The 19,682-nt window shown below is 43.7% G+C and overlaps 1 protein-coding gene across 3 annotated transcripts in view; it reads right to left on the bottom strand.

Moving 5' to 3' along the window:
• LOC120542238 (teneurin-2-like) overlaps window positions 1-19,682 on the bottom strand; it is a 1,685,504-nt gene that overhangs the window by 286,911 nt on the left and 1,378,911 nt on the right. For all 3 annotated transcript variants that reach the window (XM_039774544.1, XM_039774546.1, XM_039774547.1), the window contains one exon: window positions 9,544-9,645. In XM_039774544.1, coding sequence (XP_039630478.1) covers window positions 9,544-9,645 — 102 coding nt within the window. The remainder of the gene's footprint in view (window positions 1-9,543; window positions 9,646-19,682) is intronic.

Here is a 19,682-nt window from a genome sequence, read left to right as displayed (position 1 = left end):
GGCGTGCAGCCACAGGTTGTCGGGAGCCGGACTCTACAGGACCGTCCGGAGGGTCCTGGATACAGACGGATGGTACTTCATGGCCACGGAGTACCTAGAGTGCCGGCGCTGCAGGAAGAAGGTGGCGGGCTGGTCGCAGGATATCCTGGATCAGCTGCACCACACCCACCGGGATGACTTTCCAGCTATCCTGACTTACAGGTCAGACAAGGAGTCTCTGAAGGCTAGGTCAACTCTCCACAGGTACACGGGCAGTCCTAACGTCTCTGTTCTGTCTAACACAGGTTATCCTGCGACGTAAAGCTGATTGGGCAGATGAAGGAGCGACGCTGGGCAATGGGGCCACCCGGCTGCGCAGATATCTGCTCGAGCAGCACACCAGCTCCTGGTTGAAGCGGTCCAAAAAGTTCATGTACGCGGCCACCAAATTTATCACACCGGGTGTCGAGCCACCTGCGGCCTCGCTGCTTCTACCGCTGATGACCCCGGTGCCCAGTACAAAGTGGTTGTTGTCCGTCTATGCCAGGGAGGTGGCTTCGAGGATAGATGAGATCAAGGGCCGGATCACCTCCATCTTTGGCTCAATCCTGAAGATGGACTCAACCAAGAAGGTGAGCGATATCGCCGTCTGCTCCCTCTCTCCTTCCTTCCTTCCTTCCTTCCTTCCTTCCTTCCTGCTTACTGTCGCTCTTCCTTTCATTGTTCAGGTGACCAAGAAACTCGCCGGTGCCGCGGCAGGAACAGCAGCCTGGGTGACCAACGTGGGGAACGAGCACGGCCAGGTCCTTATCAGCGTCCTCACTGCAGCCGAGGGCGCTGGCCTGCACCCCATGGCCACCGGGCTGATGCGGCGATACCGTGATGCCAGTGTGTCCCCGCCTCTGGTCCTCTACGTGGACCGAGACTGCTGTTCCCACGGGGGACCCTCCAAGGTGTCCCTCTTATTCCACCAGTGGGAACAGCTGGTGGTGCGGCTCGACGTGTGGCACCTGATGCGACGCTTTGCGGCCGGTGTCACCACGGAGAGCCACCCACTATATAGCCTGTTCATGGCGCGTCTCTCGTTCTGCCTCTTTGAGTGGGACCAGGGAGACGTCGCCCGACTGGCCAGGGCTGGTGAGGCGGGGAACGATCCCCGAGGCTCCGGCTACGGAAAGATCCCGTTAAAGGAGCTGGCCCGCCACTGCCGCCGCCGCACGTGGCGTGCAGGAGACTGGCCGGCTCATTGACGAGATGCTGGAGGCCTTCGGGGATGCCACTGACAACATGGGTGTCCCGGTTTTGGACCGCACAAGATCCAGGAAATCTGGAAAACTCAGAGGCGCCACCTCCACTGCATCCAGGACCCACCTGGCGTGCACCTGTACATGCAGACCGGGCAGCTGGTCAAAGGGGGGATCACGCTGCCGGTGTTCAGGTGTGCGCGAGGTTCAACCGTTGGAGTCGCTCCACCTGCATCTGGACCGCTTCATACCTGGTAAGGGTGCCCAGAAACCTGTACTTTTGACCTGTGTTGTGCGAGGGAGTGGGTGGCATTACATTTTTATCTCTCTCTCTCTCTCTCTCTCTCTCTCCCTCATTGTGTCTTTCAGGCACTTCAGCGAGTGCGGCCCACTTTCAGGCCTACCTGCTGGAAGGCCTGACGCGGTGGAACGAAGACCGTGCGGCACAAGCAGTGGAGGGAGCAGACCGTGATATGGTCTGCTACAGTGGCCAACTCCAGCACTCCACCAACGAGCTGAGCGAGATTTTATATCATAGGAAGCTCGTTGTTGATTACACCCGGCCTGCGAAGTACACTGGCGAGGCAGGCGCCGAGCTGTCTGTCTGTCTTATCTGTTTCTCCCTCCGTCCCACCTTTTCATTTTATAACAGTTGCCTCCTTTTCACAGGTGAGCTTATTGGTATCCAGTACCTGTTTTCGCAGACCGGTCGAGTGCTGGAGGAAGTGATGGGCAGGGATCCCGACGCTCCGGATGGGACTGACACGGACGACGACGACAGTGTGGATGAGGGCTTCCAAGAGGTCGAGGGCCTGGAAGAGGAAGCTCTGGACAACACCGTCTTCGGCCTTGAGGAGGACTTCGCCCAACAACCGTTGTCGCCTGTCAGGTCCCAGTCGCATCCTGCCATCGGCGCCTCACAGTCTGGGCCAGCCGACCAGGAGACCTCCCTGGAGACGAGGCCACTCAAAGCAGGTCCCACAAGCTGGTAAGTGTCTCCTGACAAGTTGTGCTATACCTGTGGAATATCTGATGAGTGCTCCCCTTTCTCACTTTTGCTCTCTTCCCCCCAACAGCATAGCCTTGGAACTGACAATGACCCAGGTTACCAGCACGTGGTCAACCTGGCCTTGAGTCTCGTCAAGCTGCGTCACCACGCCTACGTGACGCAGCAGCAAGTGGCGGACATCGTCACCCTCTGGGAACGATTGCCGGAGGGCGACAAGGCCCCAGTTCGCTTTCCGCCACGCTACCAGGAAAGACTGGTGCAGGGGAGGTTCCGACGCAAGCACTCGCACACCAGTGTCACACCGGGAGTGGAGAGCTTGGACGGTAAGTGATCAACCTCTTTGGTGTGGCCTCTATCCTTTTGATTGGATATCGATGGCATGACTGACTGACTGACTGACTGACTGACTCTCTCTCTGTCTGTCTCTCTCTCTCTCTCTCTCTCTCTCTCGGCCCCCTGAATGTTGTAGGTGTATGGTCGGCTGGCGGCCAAGCCGCACAGATGCCAAACATCAGCCGCCTTGTGGAGGCCGTTTGTGTAGAGCTGTCCAGGATTCACCCCGAAGGAACCACCATCTGCGGCGTGAGGGTGAATCGCTGGGCAGCTGTGATGCGGGATTACATCTGCATCCGGGAAAACATCCTCACAAACTCGGTACTCCTGGCCCAGACTCGAATCCAGTTATTCCCCCTCAATCAACGCACACTGGCACAATGGTAAGTACACACTGCACAAGTACAATCCACCATGCTGCTCTCCTCCCTCCCTCCCTCCCACCGTGACTTTCTTTGCTTTCTGTCCCTGTAGGCACTACACTCGCACCAGGGAGCTTCAACGGCGGGATCTGGAGTTGGCCGTGCCCCTGCCAACCAGCTCGGCCCTTGCTACTGAGCCCACCCCTGCCACACGCCCACGACCCACGGGCCCCGAGCAGTCCGCTGCACAATCACTCCACTTCCCTGACCCGCCTGACCTATCCGGTCAGGCAACGCAGCGACGTCGGGGCCCCGTGGATGTGGCACCAGCCATCGTTGTGCACCCCCCCGTGCCACATGAAGCCCCCGCCACCCAGCCACTCTCCCCGCCGGCTGACACTGCCAGTCCTCCGCTTCCACCGCCGCAGGCAGGACCCTCAATACCACGCACCACTGCCTGGCGGCGGAAGAAAAAGCAGGAGGCGGACGAGCTGGCACGACAGCAAGGAATCCTCCCCAAACAAAGAAAAAAGATTGAAGCATACATATGTAAGAGCTGTGGCCGGCAAAAAACCAAAGAGTTCGGCCACAGCCAGTTTGGGGGGGAATTCTTTTGCTCCACGTCAGCCGGCAAAACCATCGAGGAGTGGCTGGCGGAAAAGCGGAGGGAAAAACAAAAACGTGCAGGGGGGGATTGCCAATAAATTAATTTTTGTTTTTTTTAATCTGTAGATGGAGCCCATACGTTGCTTTTTTTTTATTTATTTATTTTTTTTTATTATATATATATATAACTGCCTGGCACTTTATCTGTTGGCAGAAAGGGAGGCCTGCTTCATTTCATTTTTGAAGCTGTTTTTACTTTTTTTTTTTTCCCCCCAACCTTTGCAAATTACTGGCACTTTGTATGTTCTCAAGGAGGCCTCCGTCCTTTTTCAAGCTGTTTTTACTTTTTTTTTTGCAATCTTTGCAAATGACTGGCAGGCCTCTCTCTCTCAATTGTCTTTTTTAATTTTGGGCTTCATCTACAGGTATGGCAATATTTTTTATTCTATATATATACTTTTTTCATTAATTATTTTTACTATATAGTTATTTCGTATTGTTCTTTCATGCATATAGTTATTTCATGTTCTTTTTTTGATAAGTGTTTGATTTCTATTAGTTATTTCATGTTCTATTTATTGTATATAGTTATTTAATGTTTCTTCTTGTATTTGATTTCTATTAGTTATTTCATGTTCTATTTATTGTATATAGTTATTTCTCTTGTATTGTTTGATATTTCGTTTTATAAACCTTGATTGATTGAATCGTTCTGTCTGCCTTGCCTCTATCCCGACGCCGCCGCTTTAAGGGCTCTCTGTTTACCTTCCCGCGACCGCGTGGCTAATCTAGCATGCGTCCGCCCCTTTCTCCTTTTACGGACCCGGCTCCGCACCGGCAAAGCACCGGCTCCGCACACCAACTGGCCTTCTTCCGTCACGAAGATTGGCTTACATTTTGCGCAGCTGACTGACTGATGTTCTCTGTTCCTCGTTTCACTCCTACTATTCCTTCGGTGTCTTCACTGCCTTCCTCTTCTCTTGACCTACAGTCCTCTAATCGGTTCTGGCCCTCAAGCTCTCCAACCCTTGATCTCTCCTAATGTCTCATTAGGAAGTCTCCATTTTGCCCTTGTCTGTCTGCTGACCATCCTTCCTCTTTCCAGATGTGCCAAGGTTGGACAATGCTTCTCCATTGTTGATCAAAAGCTGTGGAATGATCTCCTTTTATCTATCCAAACACCACCCAATTCACTTGTCCTTAGGTGTCTTTTCAAAACATATTGTTTAACTAAGTATTTTTTATGTCCTTAGCTGTTCTCCGACAGGACAGGGTTATTGTACAGACAAAGGGTTTAGGGCAGTGCTTCTTAAAACTATGCATCACAACCCCGATGTCTGAGCTTGGGTCACCATGAATTGTTAATTCCAATGATGGTTTGCAGAACACTTTTCAATGGGTCGCTGCTTGCAATGGATCCCCCAACCAACAGATGACAATAAGTGGCAGTAACACAACTGGGATGGATCCCCTGGATGATGCAACATGGCGATTGTGGATCACAAATAAATGTAAAAGGCAAAATTGGGTTGCAAGAAAACAAAACAATAGGAACCAATGGTTTAGGGCACTGATGTGGGTTGTTTTGTCTTAGTCTAGCTGCAGGTATACTTATGTAATAGTACCTAATAATAATAATAATAGTATCTAATAATAATAACAATAAAGAAGAGAGACTTCAAATGCATTTTAAACATTTTGAGGGTAGGATGTTGGATGGAGGAGGCAGCTTGTTGGGAACTACATGTGAGATAGATAGAAATGAAAGGCAGTATATAATAGATAGATAGATAGATAGATAGAAATGAAAGGCAGTATATAATAGATAGATAGATACATAGAAATGAAAGGCACTATATAATAGATAGATAGATAGAAATGAAAGGCACTATATAATAGATAGATAGATTTAAATGAAATGAACTATATAATAGATAGATAGGTAGATAAAGATCTATCTATCTATCCATCTATCTATCTATCTATTACTTTGTATATAGTGCCTTTCATTTAAATCTATCTATCTATCTATCTATCTGTTATATAGTTCCTTTCATTTAAATCTATTTATCTATTGTCACACACGTGTGCTTAGGAGGCAGCTGAAGGGCTTAGAGAGGACTGATTATACTGTACATCTGCCCGGGGCGTCGGGGTATGCTGACGCTCTTTCTAAGTTCCCTACAGGTCTTTCCCGGGAAATCCCACCAGGAGCCACCACCTCAAAGCGGGACACATCATTTCCGGTCCCGGCCCCAAGGACGATGTCACTTCCGCCCAACGTCCTATAAAGCCTCCCGCCTTTGCTCTGGGAGGCAGTTCTGTTTTGGACTCTGTCGTGTAAACTTGTCCTACATGAATCATTTGCTTTTGCAGCCAGGAAACCGCATTAAACGGGTGGCTGCTCCAAACCTTGCCATGCCTCGTGTCTCTTCTTATTACACTATCTATCTACAGTATCTATCTTTCTATCAATTATATAGTGCCTTTCATTTCTATCTATCTATCTATCTATCTATCTATCTATTTATTCATTCATTCCCAGGGGGAAATTTGGCTTATTTACAGAAGCTGAACACACACCACAATGATAAAAAGGAAGAAAATTCAAAAGGAACGAAAACTTTTCACTTGGTAGTCAGAGTCACAGGGAGGCATTATGTAGGCTAATTCCTGTTGGTATAAAGAAGTCCCAATCACGTTTCTTCACACATTCATTGGCTGAAAGTCCTCAGTGTTAGTGTGTTAGAGATCAGATGTGCTCCACCATTCATAATGGCGCTCAGTTTTGTTTTAATTCTGTCCTTTGCCACGACCTCCAGGGGGTCACACACTGGTGGCACCATCAGATGCTGTTCACCAGCAGACCTGAGTGGGTAAAAAGTAGCTTAGGGCTTCAGAAGTGTCTCCATATTAAGAGGATCTGACCCATTGAGTACTGAAGGATTTAAACTCAAATTTTCCTGCTAAATGCTGCCACTGTAGTGATCTGAAAATATCCATTATGGGATACTGAATGTGGATTATTCAAGTAAAGTTAAATCGACAACACAATACAATGTGCAGAAAGTGAAGGGGTCAGAGTGCTCCCTGAATCCACTGTATTATCTATGGTAAGGAAGAAAGACGTTTTGAGTTATTTGCAGATCTCGGCGTTGGATTGTGGTGACGTGTTGCATGTTGATTAGCATTGTAGTGTGTGGTGTATGATCACTTAGTTAATTAGTTATCAGGTTTACCTCCAGCTATGTTAGCAATTAACTTAAACAACAAGATGCCCCTCAAGGGACGTCAAATTAAATGTGGGTTGATGGGATGCCAGAAATACAAAGATCTATAGACTTTATGAACGAAGTACATAAATCGGCAAAGGTTTACATTAAGACTTTCACTTTCTCTGTTTTGGTTTGATGTGGAGGTAGACTTACCTTCACAAATAACACAAACAAGGTTGTTAAATTTATCAAAATAATACAATTTATTTATAAAATAAGGATAACTGAAGATATATATATATATATATATATATATATATATATATATATATATATATATATACAGTATATAGGTTCGCTTCCCGGGTCCTCCCTGCGTGGAGTTTGCATGTTCTCCCCATGTCTGCGTGGGTTTCCTCCGGGCGCTCCGGTTTCCTCCCAAAATCCAAAGACATGCAGGTTAGGTGGATTGGCGATTCTAACTTGGCCCTAGTGTGTGCTTGGTGTGTGGGTGTGTTTGTGTGTGTCCTGCGGTGGGTTGGCACCCTGCCCAGGATTGGTTCCTGCCTTGTGCCCTGTGTTGGCTGGGATTGGCTCCGGCAGACCCCCGTGACCCTGTATTCGGATTCAGCAGGTTAGAAAATGGATGGATGGATATATATATATATATATATATTTATAGATAGATAGATAGATAGATAGATAGATAGATAGATATAGATATATGTATTTAAATATACATAGATGAACAAGAATAAAACACAACAAAAAAATCTTAGTCAGATCTTTTCCTCTCTTATAAAATGCATTATTTTATTATTATTACCTTTGTGAGATGTGGCCAATACCCCCAGGCCGCCAGATGGAGCCCTCCCTGCAGTATGGAGGTGCCCGAAGACCAGCAGGGAGTCATGGACGTTGTAGTTTTTATCCTCAGCCCTGCTGGATACCACAGGGGACGCAAGAGGGAGCTACAGGGAGGACCGAAGACTTATTTGTGCCCTTTAACCCGGAAGTTCGTCAAAGGAAGAGCGACGGGCTTCCGGGGTGAAGTAAAGAACATTTTACCTGACCCGGAAGTGATACAAGATCACATGGACTGGGGATTGGGAACACTTCCGGGTCAGGGAATATAAAAGGACTGTGAGAGCTCCCAGACGGCGAGCTGAGCTGGGTGGTAGGAGGGCAACGCGTCTGGGAGTCGGAGGATTGTATTTGTGATTGATTATTGTTTGTGTATGAGTATAAGGGAGGAGAGGGTGCTTTGTGCACTGTGGCATTTAAATAAAGTCATCATTTGGACTTTTACCTGGTGTCTGGAGTCGTGGACAGGGGTTCAAGGGAGCGATAGCGCCCCCTATCTGTCACACCTTATAGAAAATGGCACATAACATAAGAATTCTGATCTTTCAATTCATGTGTTCAAGATGGATAACTTCTTTAGCAAATTATTAAGCTTGTTGTGTTTTTATTGTGACCTTCATTTACTCACAGCTCGTCTCTGCGCTGCCTTGGTGTGTGGGTGTGTGTGTAGGTGTGTGTGTGTGTGTGTGTATGTGTGAGATGCTGCTCTGCTCTTTCTTACTGGATTTAAGAGGAAAACTTCATAATAGTCACAACTTAGCCTTCACAAGGTTATTACCTTTCAGTTATAGAGACACCAACACCATAATCCATTAGCTGACTTTGTCCAGTATATTAAATTGGAATGAATAGTTCTCGGAAACCTTGCTTAGTTACGTTTGTTCCTTTCTTAGTTAGCTTTGTCCAAACAAGTAGAGGAATCTTCAGCACATTTTCTTTCTTTTTTTTTTCTCTTTCTTTCTCTCGTTTTCGCCTTTAGTCACACTTTTGGTAGTAGGTGGTACTATAGGATCTCTTCACGGGTTTCTTGCACACCGCGACCTCGGTAGCTAGCAAAATTATGCAAGGTGAATGCATGGCTTTTATGTATGCAGTTTCTCTCAGGTCAGGCATTTGTCATCTTAGCAAGGTCTGGACTAATGGAACCCTTGGGTCCAGCTCTGGTTATGGACAGTATACAATTATTTTTTAGTCCAGCCCCAGATACCCTTTGGAGCAGAAGGAATTGCTCTAATCTTTGTCAAAGCTACACCCTACACACTGGGGTCTGTGCTATACAGCAGAAGTTACAGCTTGATGAAGTGAGCTTGATGGAGGAAGCAATCAGCTGAAGATTTTTAAAGGAATGCAGGTCTTGCCATTGGTTTCCTGGGGGCACATGAGCCCGTTCTCTTAGTTGACCACTGGTGCAAAGTCCTGCCCATTAGTGTTACTTTTCCTTGATTGATGGTCCTTTGTCCATGACTTGATTTTCCAGCGATGTTACAAGGTCTGGTATCAATCATCGTATCAGAGGCCTCATTCCAATGGGAAGCCCAGAGAGAAACAGGTCGATGTTAAGACTGGCTGGCATCGGCCTGCTAAGCCACCACTTGGGTTCCTGCCTGGCAAAATGGATAATGCCAGTCTGTCCTACAGCATATGCCTTTTCACACTACTTTGTAACTTGGACCCGAAGGACCTATCAAGGTCTTCTAGTTGGTATTTTGCTCTGTTAGTTTTAAAAAGTTCACTTTCAATAATCATACATGCCTCCCTTTTTTCATTAAGAGGGCCCGAGCTAAGCTCTCAAAGTTTTCCCGGCCTTGTTTAATGGAAAGCAGGTGACTTCCACGCGTTTCACTTTCTGCACATTGTCTATTAAACGTTAACTAAAAAGCAATTAGCACTCGCATCAAACTGAGGTCATTAAAATACTATAGGGGTCTTACCTTTTGAGCAATCGGCCCCATGGAATCCTGGAAAACAGTGACAGACTCCAGAGACACATTCTCCATTGCTGTGACAATTCCTGGGACATTCTTGGACAGACTCTGTAATACAAAGGGTGAACAAAAATAAATAAATAAATGGATGATTGAGATTCTGTAAATGAATTAATGGACAACTGAATGAGGACATCACGGTATAAAAAACAATGTCACATGACGAATGGTAGCAATTATAGAAGCTTGGTGGAAACACTTAAACCTTCCCACAAACGGTCTGCCCCCGTCACTTACTCATGTGTACATAAAATGACTGTGCATGGTATTGTGGTAGGGTGGGTGATGTTTCTGCTTCATGTGGTTTACAGCCCACCTCATAACCTCTGTTGTGATGAAGCGTCTGGAGAAACTGGTCATGATTCACATTAACTACAACATCCCTGCTACCCTCGATGCGCTACAGTTTGCACACTAGCATAACAGACCTGTGGATGATGCCATCTTCCTCACTCTACACACAGCTCTAGGACATCTAACTCCAATGTCAGCTCTACCATCAACACCACTGTGCCCTCCAAGCTGGTGTAGATCCTCAGAGATCTTGGTCTGAGCAGCTCCATCTGTGGCTGGGTGTTGGGTTTCCTGGGTATTGGTAACAAGAAGTCCTCAATGATGTTTGCCAACATTGGCACTCCACAGGGCTGCCACCTCAGCCCACTACTACACAGTCTGTTCACCTATGACAGTTTAGCAAAGCAGAAGGGCAGAAGCATCATTGGACGACACCACCAAGGCTGGCCATTTCATCGATGGTGAGGATTAAACTACCTAAAGGTAAATGGTGCCCGCCCTAACTGAATGGTGCCACGACAACAACCTCTCCCTGAATGTTGACAGAACAAAGGAGGTCACTGTTGACTTCAGAAAGAACAAAGGCAATCATGCTCCACTCCACATCAATGGCTCCCCCTAGTCTGGACAGTTAGCAGCTTCGGGCTCCTGGGTTTCCAGATCACCGACTGCCTTTCGTGGTCTGTCAACACCACCTGAATCTTATCCACTCTCAAACCCGAGACCCAGGACACTGTCGAATGCTAAAGACCTTCTCATTAAAGTAAATGGAAAAATGAGCGTCACAATTCTGATTTTCCTTTTGTCACAGTGCTTTAAAACACAGGCTTTCATGAGCCTCGTCGACAAACACGCCTTGTCCCACAATTAGTCTTTGTGTTAAGCAGCTGCTTTTCAATGGGAAATTTTGAAATGTGATCTTGCCTGAAGAAGGGGCCTGAGTTGCCTTGAAAGCTTGCATATTGTAATCTCTTTAGTTAGCCAATAAAAGGGGTCATTTTGCTCGGCTTTTCTCTAATTGGAAAATTGGAAAACTTTACACAGAGTGATCTGTTCAAGATATCTCAACGAAAATCAAACTGTCTCGACAAACTTCTTTGAAGAATAAGAGTTCCACATTTCAACAAAAGTGGTCCACCGGGGGGCCGAGTTTTTTCATGTGGATGGACAGACAGACAGACGGACAGACAAGGGCTATCACAATCGGTGCTTTACACTTTGTATGCAAACGCACCTTAAAAAAAAGACAAGATGCTTGGGATTTTGATGGCTCTTATATTGAAATGGCAGTTGCCTCAGTACTGTTATTGTTGCTTGATCTTGCTGTAGCCGTTAAATAATATATTTATAAAAAAAAAAAAGTAAATGTACATTTAACATTCAGAATTGTTAAACGTTGTCTGAATATATTCGAATATTTACTTACTTTTAACTTGAATATTCAAAACTAAATTTTTGGCTCATTTGACAGCCCAATATTGGGGGCGGCACGGTGGCGCAGTGGGTAGCGATGCTGCCTCGCAGTATGGAGACCTGGGTTTGCTTCCAGGATCCTTCCTTCGTGGAGTTTGAATGTTCTCCCCGTGTCTGTGTGGGTTTCCTCCCACAGTCCAAAGACATGCAGGTTACGTGCACTGGCGATCCTAAATTGTCCCTAGTGTGTGCTTGGTGTGTGTGTGTGTGTGCCCTGCCCTGGCTCCCTGCCTTGTACCCTGTGTTGGCTACAGCAGACCCCTGTAGTTAGGATATAGCAGGTTGGATAATGGATGGATATAATAGATAGATAGATAGAGAGATAAGAGAGATGTAAAAGTACTATATGATTTGTAGATAGATAACTAGGTAGATATGACTTTATTTGTCTAAAATAAATATGTATTCGCCAAGACTTAAAAGAAGAAAGGTTCCGAATTGTCAGTCCAACTCCCAGTGAGGTGCACCATCATTGTGCTCTGTGTATTTTACAGACACAAAAACAGGTCAAAATATATATATATATATTTTATATATATATATATATATATATATATATATATATATATATATATCAACAGAATTGGTTTTGATCCTTGTGTCCTGATCTGTGCCTCACCACACTTTGCAAATGGAGGTCTTCAGGGAGCTCCTTGGACTTCATGGCTTGGGTTTTTGTCTAAACCTGCAGTTTGAATGGCTGGACCTTCCATACACAGACACGCGTGTGTCTTTCTAAACGACGTCAAATCAATTCAGTTCACCACAGATGTGTTTGTATGTGCGCCCTGCCCAGGGTTTGTTTCCTGCCTTGTGCCCTGTGCTAGCTGGGATTGGCTTCAGCAGACCCCCGTGACCCTGTAGTTAGGATATAGCGGGTTGGATAATGGATGGGATAGTTACAATATTGTTATCTTGTGCCCTTCTCTCACTAATTGTGCAGTGAGGCCTGATACATTATTTTCTGTGAAAGGCACTATATAGAACAGGATTAACATCTTGTGCAAGGAGGAGTGACGCTTCTTTACTAGAGAGCACAGTGCCCAGAAGCTTAAATGTTTCTGTCATCTCAAAGGTTCAGCCATTTATAGCAGGTGATAGGTGAGCAGGTGACTGTTTCCTGAAATCTACAGTATGATCATCTCTTGAGTTTTTTGAATGTTAAGATCCAAATTGTTATGGCTGCACCACAATATCAGATTTTCCACCTCTTGTCTGTATATTAGTGACTAGCTGTTCCCTCGCGGCTCTGCCCGTCTAGTAGTGAAACAGGACAGCGAGGAGGGCCCTGCCCGGCTCCCTACTCCTGACATCACGCATCCTCCTCCTCTCGGCCCGCAGCCTCTGTCTCGGATTAGCGTGAATATATCGCTTCTGCAAGCGAACTATGATTCTTAGCCTGATAAGAGAAATCACAAAATCAACCGAATAATTTCAAGCAAATTATAGAAAAAAAAACAATCTAAATCTGTTAAGTCGTTCTCTTGTTTGCTAGCTAAGCAGAGGTAAGATACTCCCCGAGGCAGATACTTAGCCCGATGAGTCTCTCTCGGATTTGTACAAATAAATTGGTACCACAATCGAACTGTGATACTTAGCGCAATGAGAGAAGTCGCAAAATCAACCGGAATGTTCACGCAAATTATAGAAAAAGCGATCTAAATCCATTAAGTTGTTCTCTTGTGAAAAGCAGACAGACAGACTGGTGTTGGATTTTATATATATAGAGATGTGCAAAATTATTCTTTTTAGTGTTGTGGTTCAATTTCATTCAGTTCACCAAATGATTTGAATCTTTGAATCACTGATTCGTTCACTTCAAAAACAACAACAAGCTATGTACTAGTTGAAAATCTAGAACAGCATCATAACAGTGTAACAACCTTAAACACCAAACAATACAAACAATATAAAAAGCAAGCATCAAAATAAGTAACATAATAACGTTACTTATAATAACATAACAATAATAATAATAATCGTTTTTGTGAAATTTTGACAATAAATACATTTTCAAGAATAAATAGAAAAAAAGAACCTTAGTACATACATCATGATAAATGTTTGAAAACACTGAAATATGACTAAATAAAATCATTTTCAGTTCAGGATCAATCTCCCTTTCTGATCCAGTCTCCCACACACGTATCATCATTGTGAATTTCCCATTGGGATTAATAAGTATATTTCTATCTATCTATCTATCTATTATATAGTGCCTTTCCTATCTATCTATCTATCTATCTATCTATTATATAGCACCTTTCCTATCTATCTATCTATCTATCTATTATATAGCGCCTTTCCTATCTATCTATCTATCTATCAGTGATTTGAACTGCGATTCAATGTGCTGTGAGTCTCTTGCCTGGAGTTCAGTACACAAACTTGCAGTGGTTCTCCAGACCAGCAGGGGGCAGACTGGGTGGACTGAGACAGTCACAGTCACTCAGACTGAGTGAAGTGATCAGTGGGAGGTGCCTGGTGTTGTCTAGCAGGTCAGTTATTGGCTAGTTGTCATCATGAGCGTTTTGCTGAAACAGTTCACTGATAGGCTGTTTCCTGAAGACAGCATTTAATTGAAGTTAAGATGATAGTTCAAGACTGTAGTGGAATGTTATGTAAAATGCAGCACGCACTGCAGATCCTGTACCACAAAAAGATTTGTTTTTTAATGTCAGTGAACCAGTATGTTTGTTCAGAGACAGAGACAAGTACAAAAGAATTAGTTTGCTCATTCACTGCACATCACCACTGTATATGGACTTATGATTCTTTGAAATGAGGCCTATTAGTTTTATGATATCAGCAACTTTAAGAAGTTTGCCAGACAAAAGTACAGTCATTTGTATAAAGTGAGAAGAGTAGTGGGGAAAAGGAATACATAATCAGGACTGAAGGTTAATGTGCCAGACATGTGTGTGCCCAACCTCTCCAGTCCTGTTTCCAATCCGTAAGGAAGTCTGTGATCCAATGGCAGGTTGAACTGGCTGAGTTTTTCATCTCAATCTGCAGCGCATCATCAACGCCTATGAAGGAGTCATAGGCTGTAACTTATGGCACAGTGAAGTGCTATGAGTCCACGGTAAGGAAGAGGGCTGCAATGATCATTGGTGATGCGACTCATCCAGGGCATCACCTGATCCAAAGACTTCCCTCTGGCAAACATCTTCATGCAGGGAAAGCAAAAACAACACGTCACCTCAACACGTGCAGTTATTCTGACTAATCAGGTCTGAGCTTCTACTCAGGATCAATGACACCTGCACACTGGACTGCCTGGACATTCTAATCCTACCATCACTTTATGTTTTTTTGTATTGCCCTTGTGTGCTACATCACATGTTATCATTTTATCTTTTGTGTTCTGTGCTGTCCTTGTAGGCTGAACCAATACTGTCAAGACAAATTCCTAGTACACATTAGTGTACCTGGCCAATAAAATGAATTCTGTTTCTGATAGGTGTAATTGTACAGTTAAGGTGGTAGTGGCGTAGCTAGGGGCGGTCCGCCCCGGGTGGCATTTTAGAGGGCGGCATCATTGGCCAAAAGGCTCAGTACAATTCGTGTGTAAGCAGCAGGGTTCGGAAAAATATCACTCAGGAATGAAAAAAGTAAAATTCTCTTATTTGTATGCACAAATGCTTCATAGATAATTTTCAGACTGCCCGCCTGTGACGGCATCAGACACAGCAGTTGAAATTTATGACGCAATAACAAAAATAAACATAAACATTACACCGAGAATAATTTCTAAGAGGGTGGCACGTTGAGTAGCGCTGCTGTCTTGCAGTTGGGAGACCCGGGTCCTCCCTGCATGGAGTTTGCATGTTCTCCCCGTGTCTGTGTGGGTTTCCTCCCACAGTCCAAAGACATGCAGGTTAGGTGCATTGGCGATTCTAAATTATTCTTGGTGTGTGTGAATGTGTGCCCTGCGGTGGGCTGGCGCCCTGTCCGGGGTTTGTTTCCTGCCTTGTGCCCTGTGTTGGCTGGGATTGGCTCCAGCAGACCCCGTGACCCTGTAGTTCGGATATAGCGGGTTGGATAATGGATGGATGGATGGATGGATGGAGAATTTCTAAAAAGATAAACAACTAATTTACAATTTATTATTTCATTTCGTTATCAATCCGAATGCGTTCTTATGTTCTTGCACCTATCACTTGTACACTACACTGGTTCTGGTTTTCGCAGCGTAATTATCTTAAACTAATAATTAGAACACGCCTTATCAGTGCTTCTATACTATATTCTTGTCTAGTTGATACTTATATGTGAAAAATTATTGCTGTTTCTCAATATATGAATAAATCTATGCAAAATGTATCTTAATTTTTCTCATTTTCATTTTCTATTTAAATAGGTTAACATATTCAGTTATGTTGGAGGGCGGCAAATTGAAGCACCGCCCCGCCCCGTGCGGCACGCACTCGAGCTACGTCACCGTCCAGTGGAAGTTTAAGTTAATTTGTATTGTGTGAGACGCATTGCGTAACTCACCTCTCTTTCCGATTCATCAATGCTTAGGCATCAACATGAGTATTTAAAGAGTAATAATGCTCATGCAATGCATTTGATCGCAGATATTTTTTTTGTTTGTAAAGCACATAATTGAATTTTAATGATAAGCAGAGGAATAATTCATTCTGTAAAAATGGCATCCAAATGCTAATGCAGCTTCGTACACAAATTTAATTACACGTATCTTAACGTCCAACTTCATTTTTGTTTTCTCCAAAACAGATAAATAAATATAAAGGACTTATGAAAACGCTGACACTAGAAATGCACAGTTGTAAAATACATTCCCGGCTTCCACACGTGTGCCGCTGCTGCCTTAAATATGACACCGCTGTAAACAAATTCAAATTAAATTAAGAAGCCAGAATGCCTGGAATATGAGAGAGTGCACATTAAAAAAGAAAAGCCGACTCGGCATATGTCTACATCCTCAAATTCTCTTCCCCAAGAAAAGAGTTTTAAGTAATGAGTGCATAAACTGAAGAGGTTGGGGGCCGGCGATGTACGTACGATGCATTTAATGAAGAGGAGAAAAGGAAGATACGCTCGCTACAAATTGAGCACATGAGCGGTCTCTCGTGCCGAGTTTTTTTTAACCTGCAGTCCCAGTAGTTGCTCAGTATTATTACATTAACCGTTTTTTCTTCTTAATTGCACAATTAATTTAATGAAAACTGAAAATCATTTCATAACTTAAATGTAGCTAATTAAATGTAACTAATTAAATGTACAGTAGCTAATTAAGAAAGGCAAAATTGAGTAAATCATAATGTTAATTCACTCTGGAAATTGACACATAAGGGGTTCTAGTTAGGCTTCACTTTAAACCTGCACTAAGCCGACCTCCGAAGGAGGCATCCGTTAACTTTCTGGGAGTCCGTGGGGCGCCCAAAGGCAGATTGAAATCACTCGACTACACTTTCGAAATATCAGTGAAAAGATAAATACACATATATTTATATTGGACCTTACCGAAGGCCCCAATACCAAAGCTGCCATATCGTTACACTGTGACAAATGGCAGATCTGGTGACACAATAGGAGACCACGCCTGTGCTTATAATTTGTCAATGTCGGGAAACCGTTGCAGTGCGCCGCGGAATTTTCTAAGGGCGCCGCGAAAACGTTTGTAAAATATTTAAAATTGCTAGTGTTTTTAAACTTTTGGTTGATTAAAAAGATAATGTTTAAAAAATATATATATTATGTTGCAAAAACAGATAACGGAACACTTACGGAAAGTCTAAGAAACGCGAGAGACTTCAAACGATCGACAAGGAAATGCGCGTCTGTCTTTCGAAAATTCATCCTCGCATCAATCTCATATGTGCTGAAAAACAATCTCAACGTTCACATTATTTAAATTTAAGATTCATCCTTTGATTCCATTATTAATAAAATGTCTTTCAAACTTCTAAAATTAACTGTTTTTATTGGCGATTGTCCATAGATTATGTCGTCACGACTTTATTTATGGGCAGTCCCTCAGGTGCGCCGCGAAAGAAAATTTTTGGACTTAGTGCACCGCAACTCGAAAAAGGTTGCCTTTCACTGATTTAGATCATTGATGTTATGTAGATTTTATGGAGGCTGGATGGTCTCATGGCCTCAGATCCCCTGCAGATTTTGTTTTTTTTTCTCCTGCCCTCTAAAGTTCGTTTTGTTTTTTCTGTCATACCTGGCCATCAGACCTTACTTTATTCTTTGTTATTTAGTATTGCCTAATTTCCATCCATCCATCCATTCTCCAACCCGCTGAATCCGAACACAGGGTCACGGGGGTCTGCTGGAGCCAATCCCAGCCAACACTGGGCACAAGGCTGGAACTAATCCTGGGCAGGGTGCCAACCCACCGCAGGCCTAATTTTTATATTTTTTATTTTATCATGTAAAGAACTTTGGACTACATAACTTGTATGAAAACGTGCTATACAAATAAATGTTGTTGTTGTTGCTGTTGTGTTTTTACAGGATGAATGTTTATCCCAAGGCTCTGTACGGGCACAACTACAATTCCAAAAAAAAATGCTGGGACAGTATGGAAAACGCTAATAGAAACCCCTCACACTCTACTTGAAAGACTATAACAACACATTATTTTACATTTTAACAGTGAATTGAATCTTTTTTTTTTTTTTTTAAACATACACTCATGTCAAATCTGATGGCTACCTCACACTCCAAAAAAGTTGGGACGCTTGAGAATTTATCTCAGAGTAAAATCACAATCTCATTTAATAACATATTTGAAGGGGTTGGGGAATGAAGACCTCAAGTTGGTTAAGTTTAGCAAGTGGAATTTTCTTCCATTCATCGTCAATGGAAGGGTTCAGCTGTGCAACTGTACGGGGCTTTCGTTACCATATTTGACACTTCATAATGTGACACACAGGTCAGGCCAGGCCAGTCTCTTTTCCCAACTCCATGAGCTCAAAGCTCTGCCAGCACCCGTTAAGCCAGGTCAATAGATCTTTGAGGGGGAAGCAGTGATGGATCTGCAGAGGTAGCTGTCTCTCAGTTGTCTGTTCCCATCACCCACCATGTACTGCTGCTGGAAAACAGCCTCGAGACTCTACAGCAACTCCTCAGAAGCGTCAAGCAGGTCCAGGGTAGGTCTCAGTGCCATTCTGCACTTACTAAATTGAATGGTAGGTCTTCTTCTCGTCCCACTTCTCACACCAATGTAGCTGATATGGATTTGCACTTTACACAGCACTTTTAGGGGGCTCGCCATCCTTAAAAAGACTGCTCATCATTGACATGCTAGATGGAATTTTGTTTGCTACACTGTAGGCTTGCTCTTTTTATAGACAACCCTGAAACTGGCTTTGAAGCTGCTCATTTATATGATGGAAGGGCAGCTCATATTATGGGTGAATCATCCCTGGCTGATGCAACAAGTGGAATTTTCCACTGTTCTTTCCTCAGCTATGTATGGAGCTTTCATTATCGTAATCACCATTTTTATAACGTGCCACACAGGACAGGACAGAAGAGACAGGCTGATCTCGGTCCAGAACGTGGTTTGGCATTGTCCTGTTGGAAAATGCAGGGACGCCCCTAGGAAAGACAGTATCTGGATGGAAGCCTGTGTTGCTCAAAATCTATACATATTTTTCTGCATTAACATTGTCCTCACAGATGCCATGGGCAGTAACACAATCCCATACCATGACAGATGTTGGTTTTTGGACCTGGCACTGATATCAGCTTAGATGGTGCTCTTCCTCTTTCGTTAAGAAGAAACATAATGGTGGTTTCATCCACAAACTGTTTGAAATGTTGACTTGTTGAACCACAAAATAGGGAAAAAATGTTCATCTAAGCCTGCAACATAGCGAAAAAATTAAATATGGTAGTTAAATATAAAAATGCACTATATACATACATAGGCAGATAAAATGTTAAGATAAAGTTCTATCTATCTATCTGTCATATAGTGCTTTTCATGTCTATCTATTTATTATATCGTGCCTTTCATATCTATCTATTATATAGTGCCTTTCATGTCTATCTATCTATCTATTTAGCATATACTGCCTTTCATATATATCTATTATATAGTGCCTTTCTTGTCTATCTATCTATCTATCTATCTATATATCATATACTGCCTTTCATGTCTATCTATCTATCTATCTATTATTTATCTATCTATTATATAGTGCCTTTCATATCTATCTATTTATCATATAGTGCCTTTCATATCTATCTATCTATCTATCTATTATATAGTGCCTTTCATGGCTATCTATCTATCTATCTATCTATCATATACTGCCTTTCATATCTATCTA

Source organism: Polypterus senegalus, chromosome 13 (genome assembly GCF_016835505.1).
Source record: "Polypterus senegalus isolate Bchr_013 chromosome 13, ASM1683550v1, whole genome shotgun sequence".
NCBI classification, from domain to species: Eukaryota; Metazoa; Chordata; class Cladistia; order Polypteriformes; family Polypteridae; genus Polypterus; species Polypterus senegalus.
This window is presented reverse-complemented; position numbering and strand designations above follow the sequence as displayed.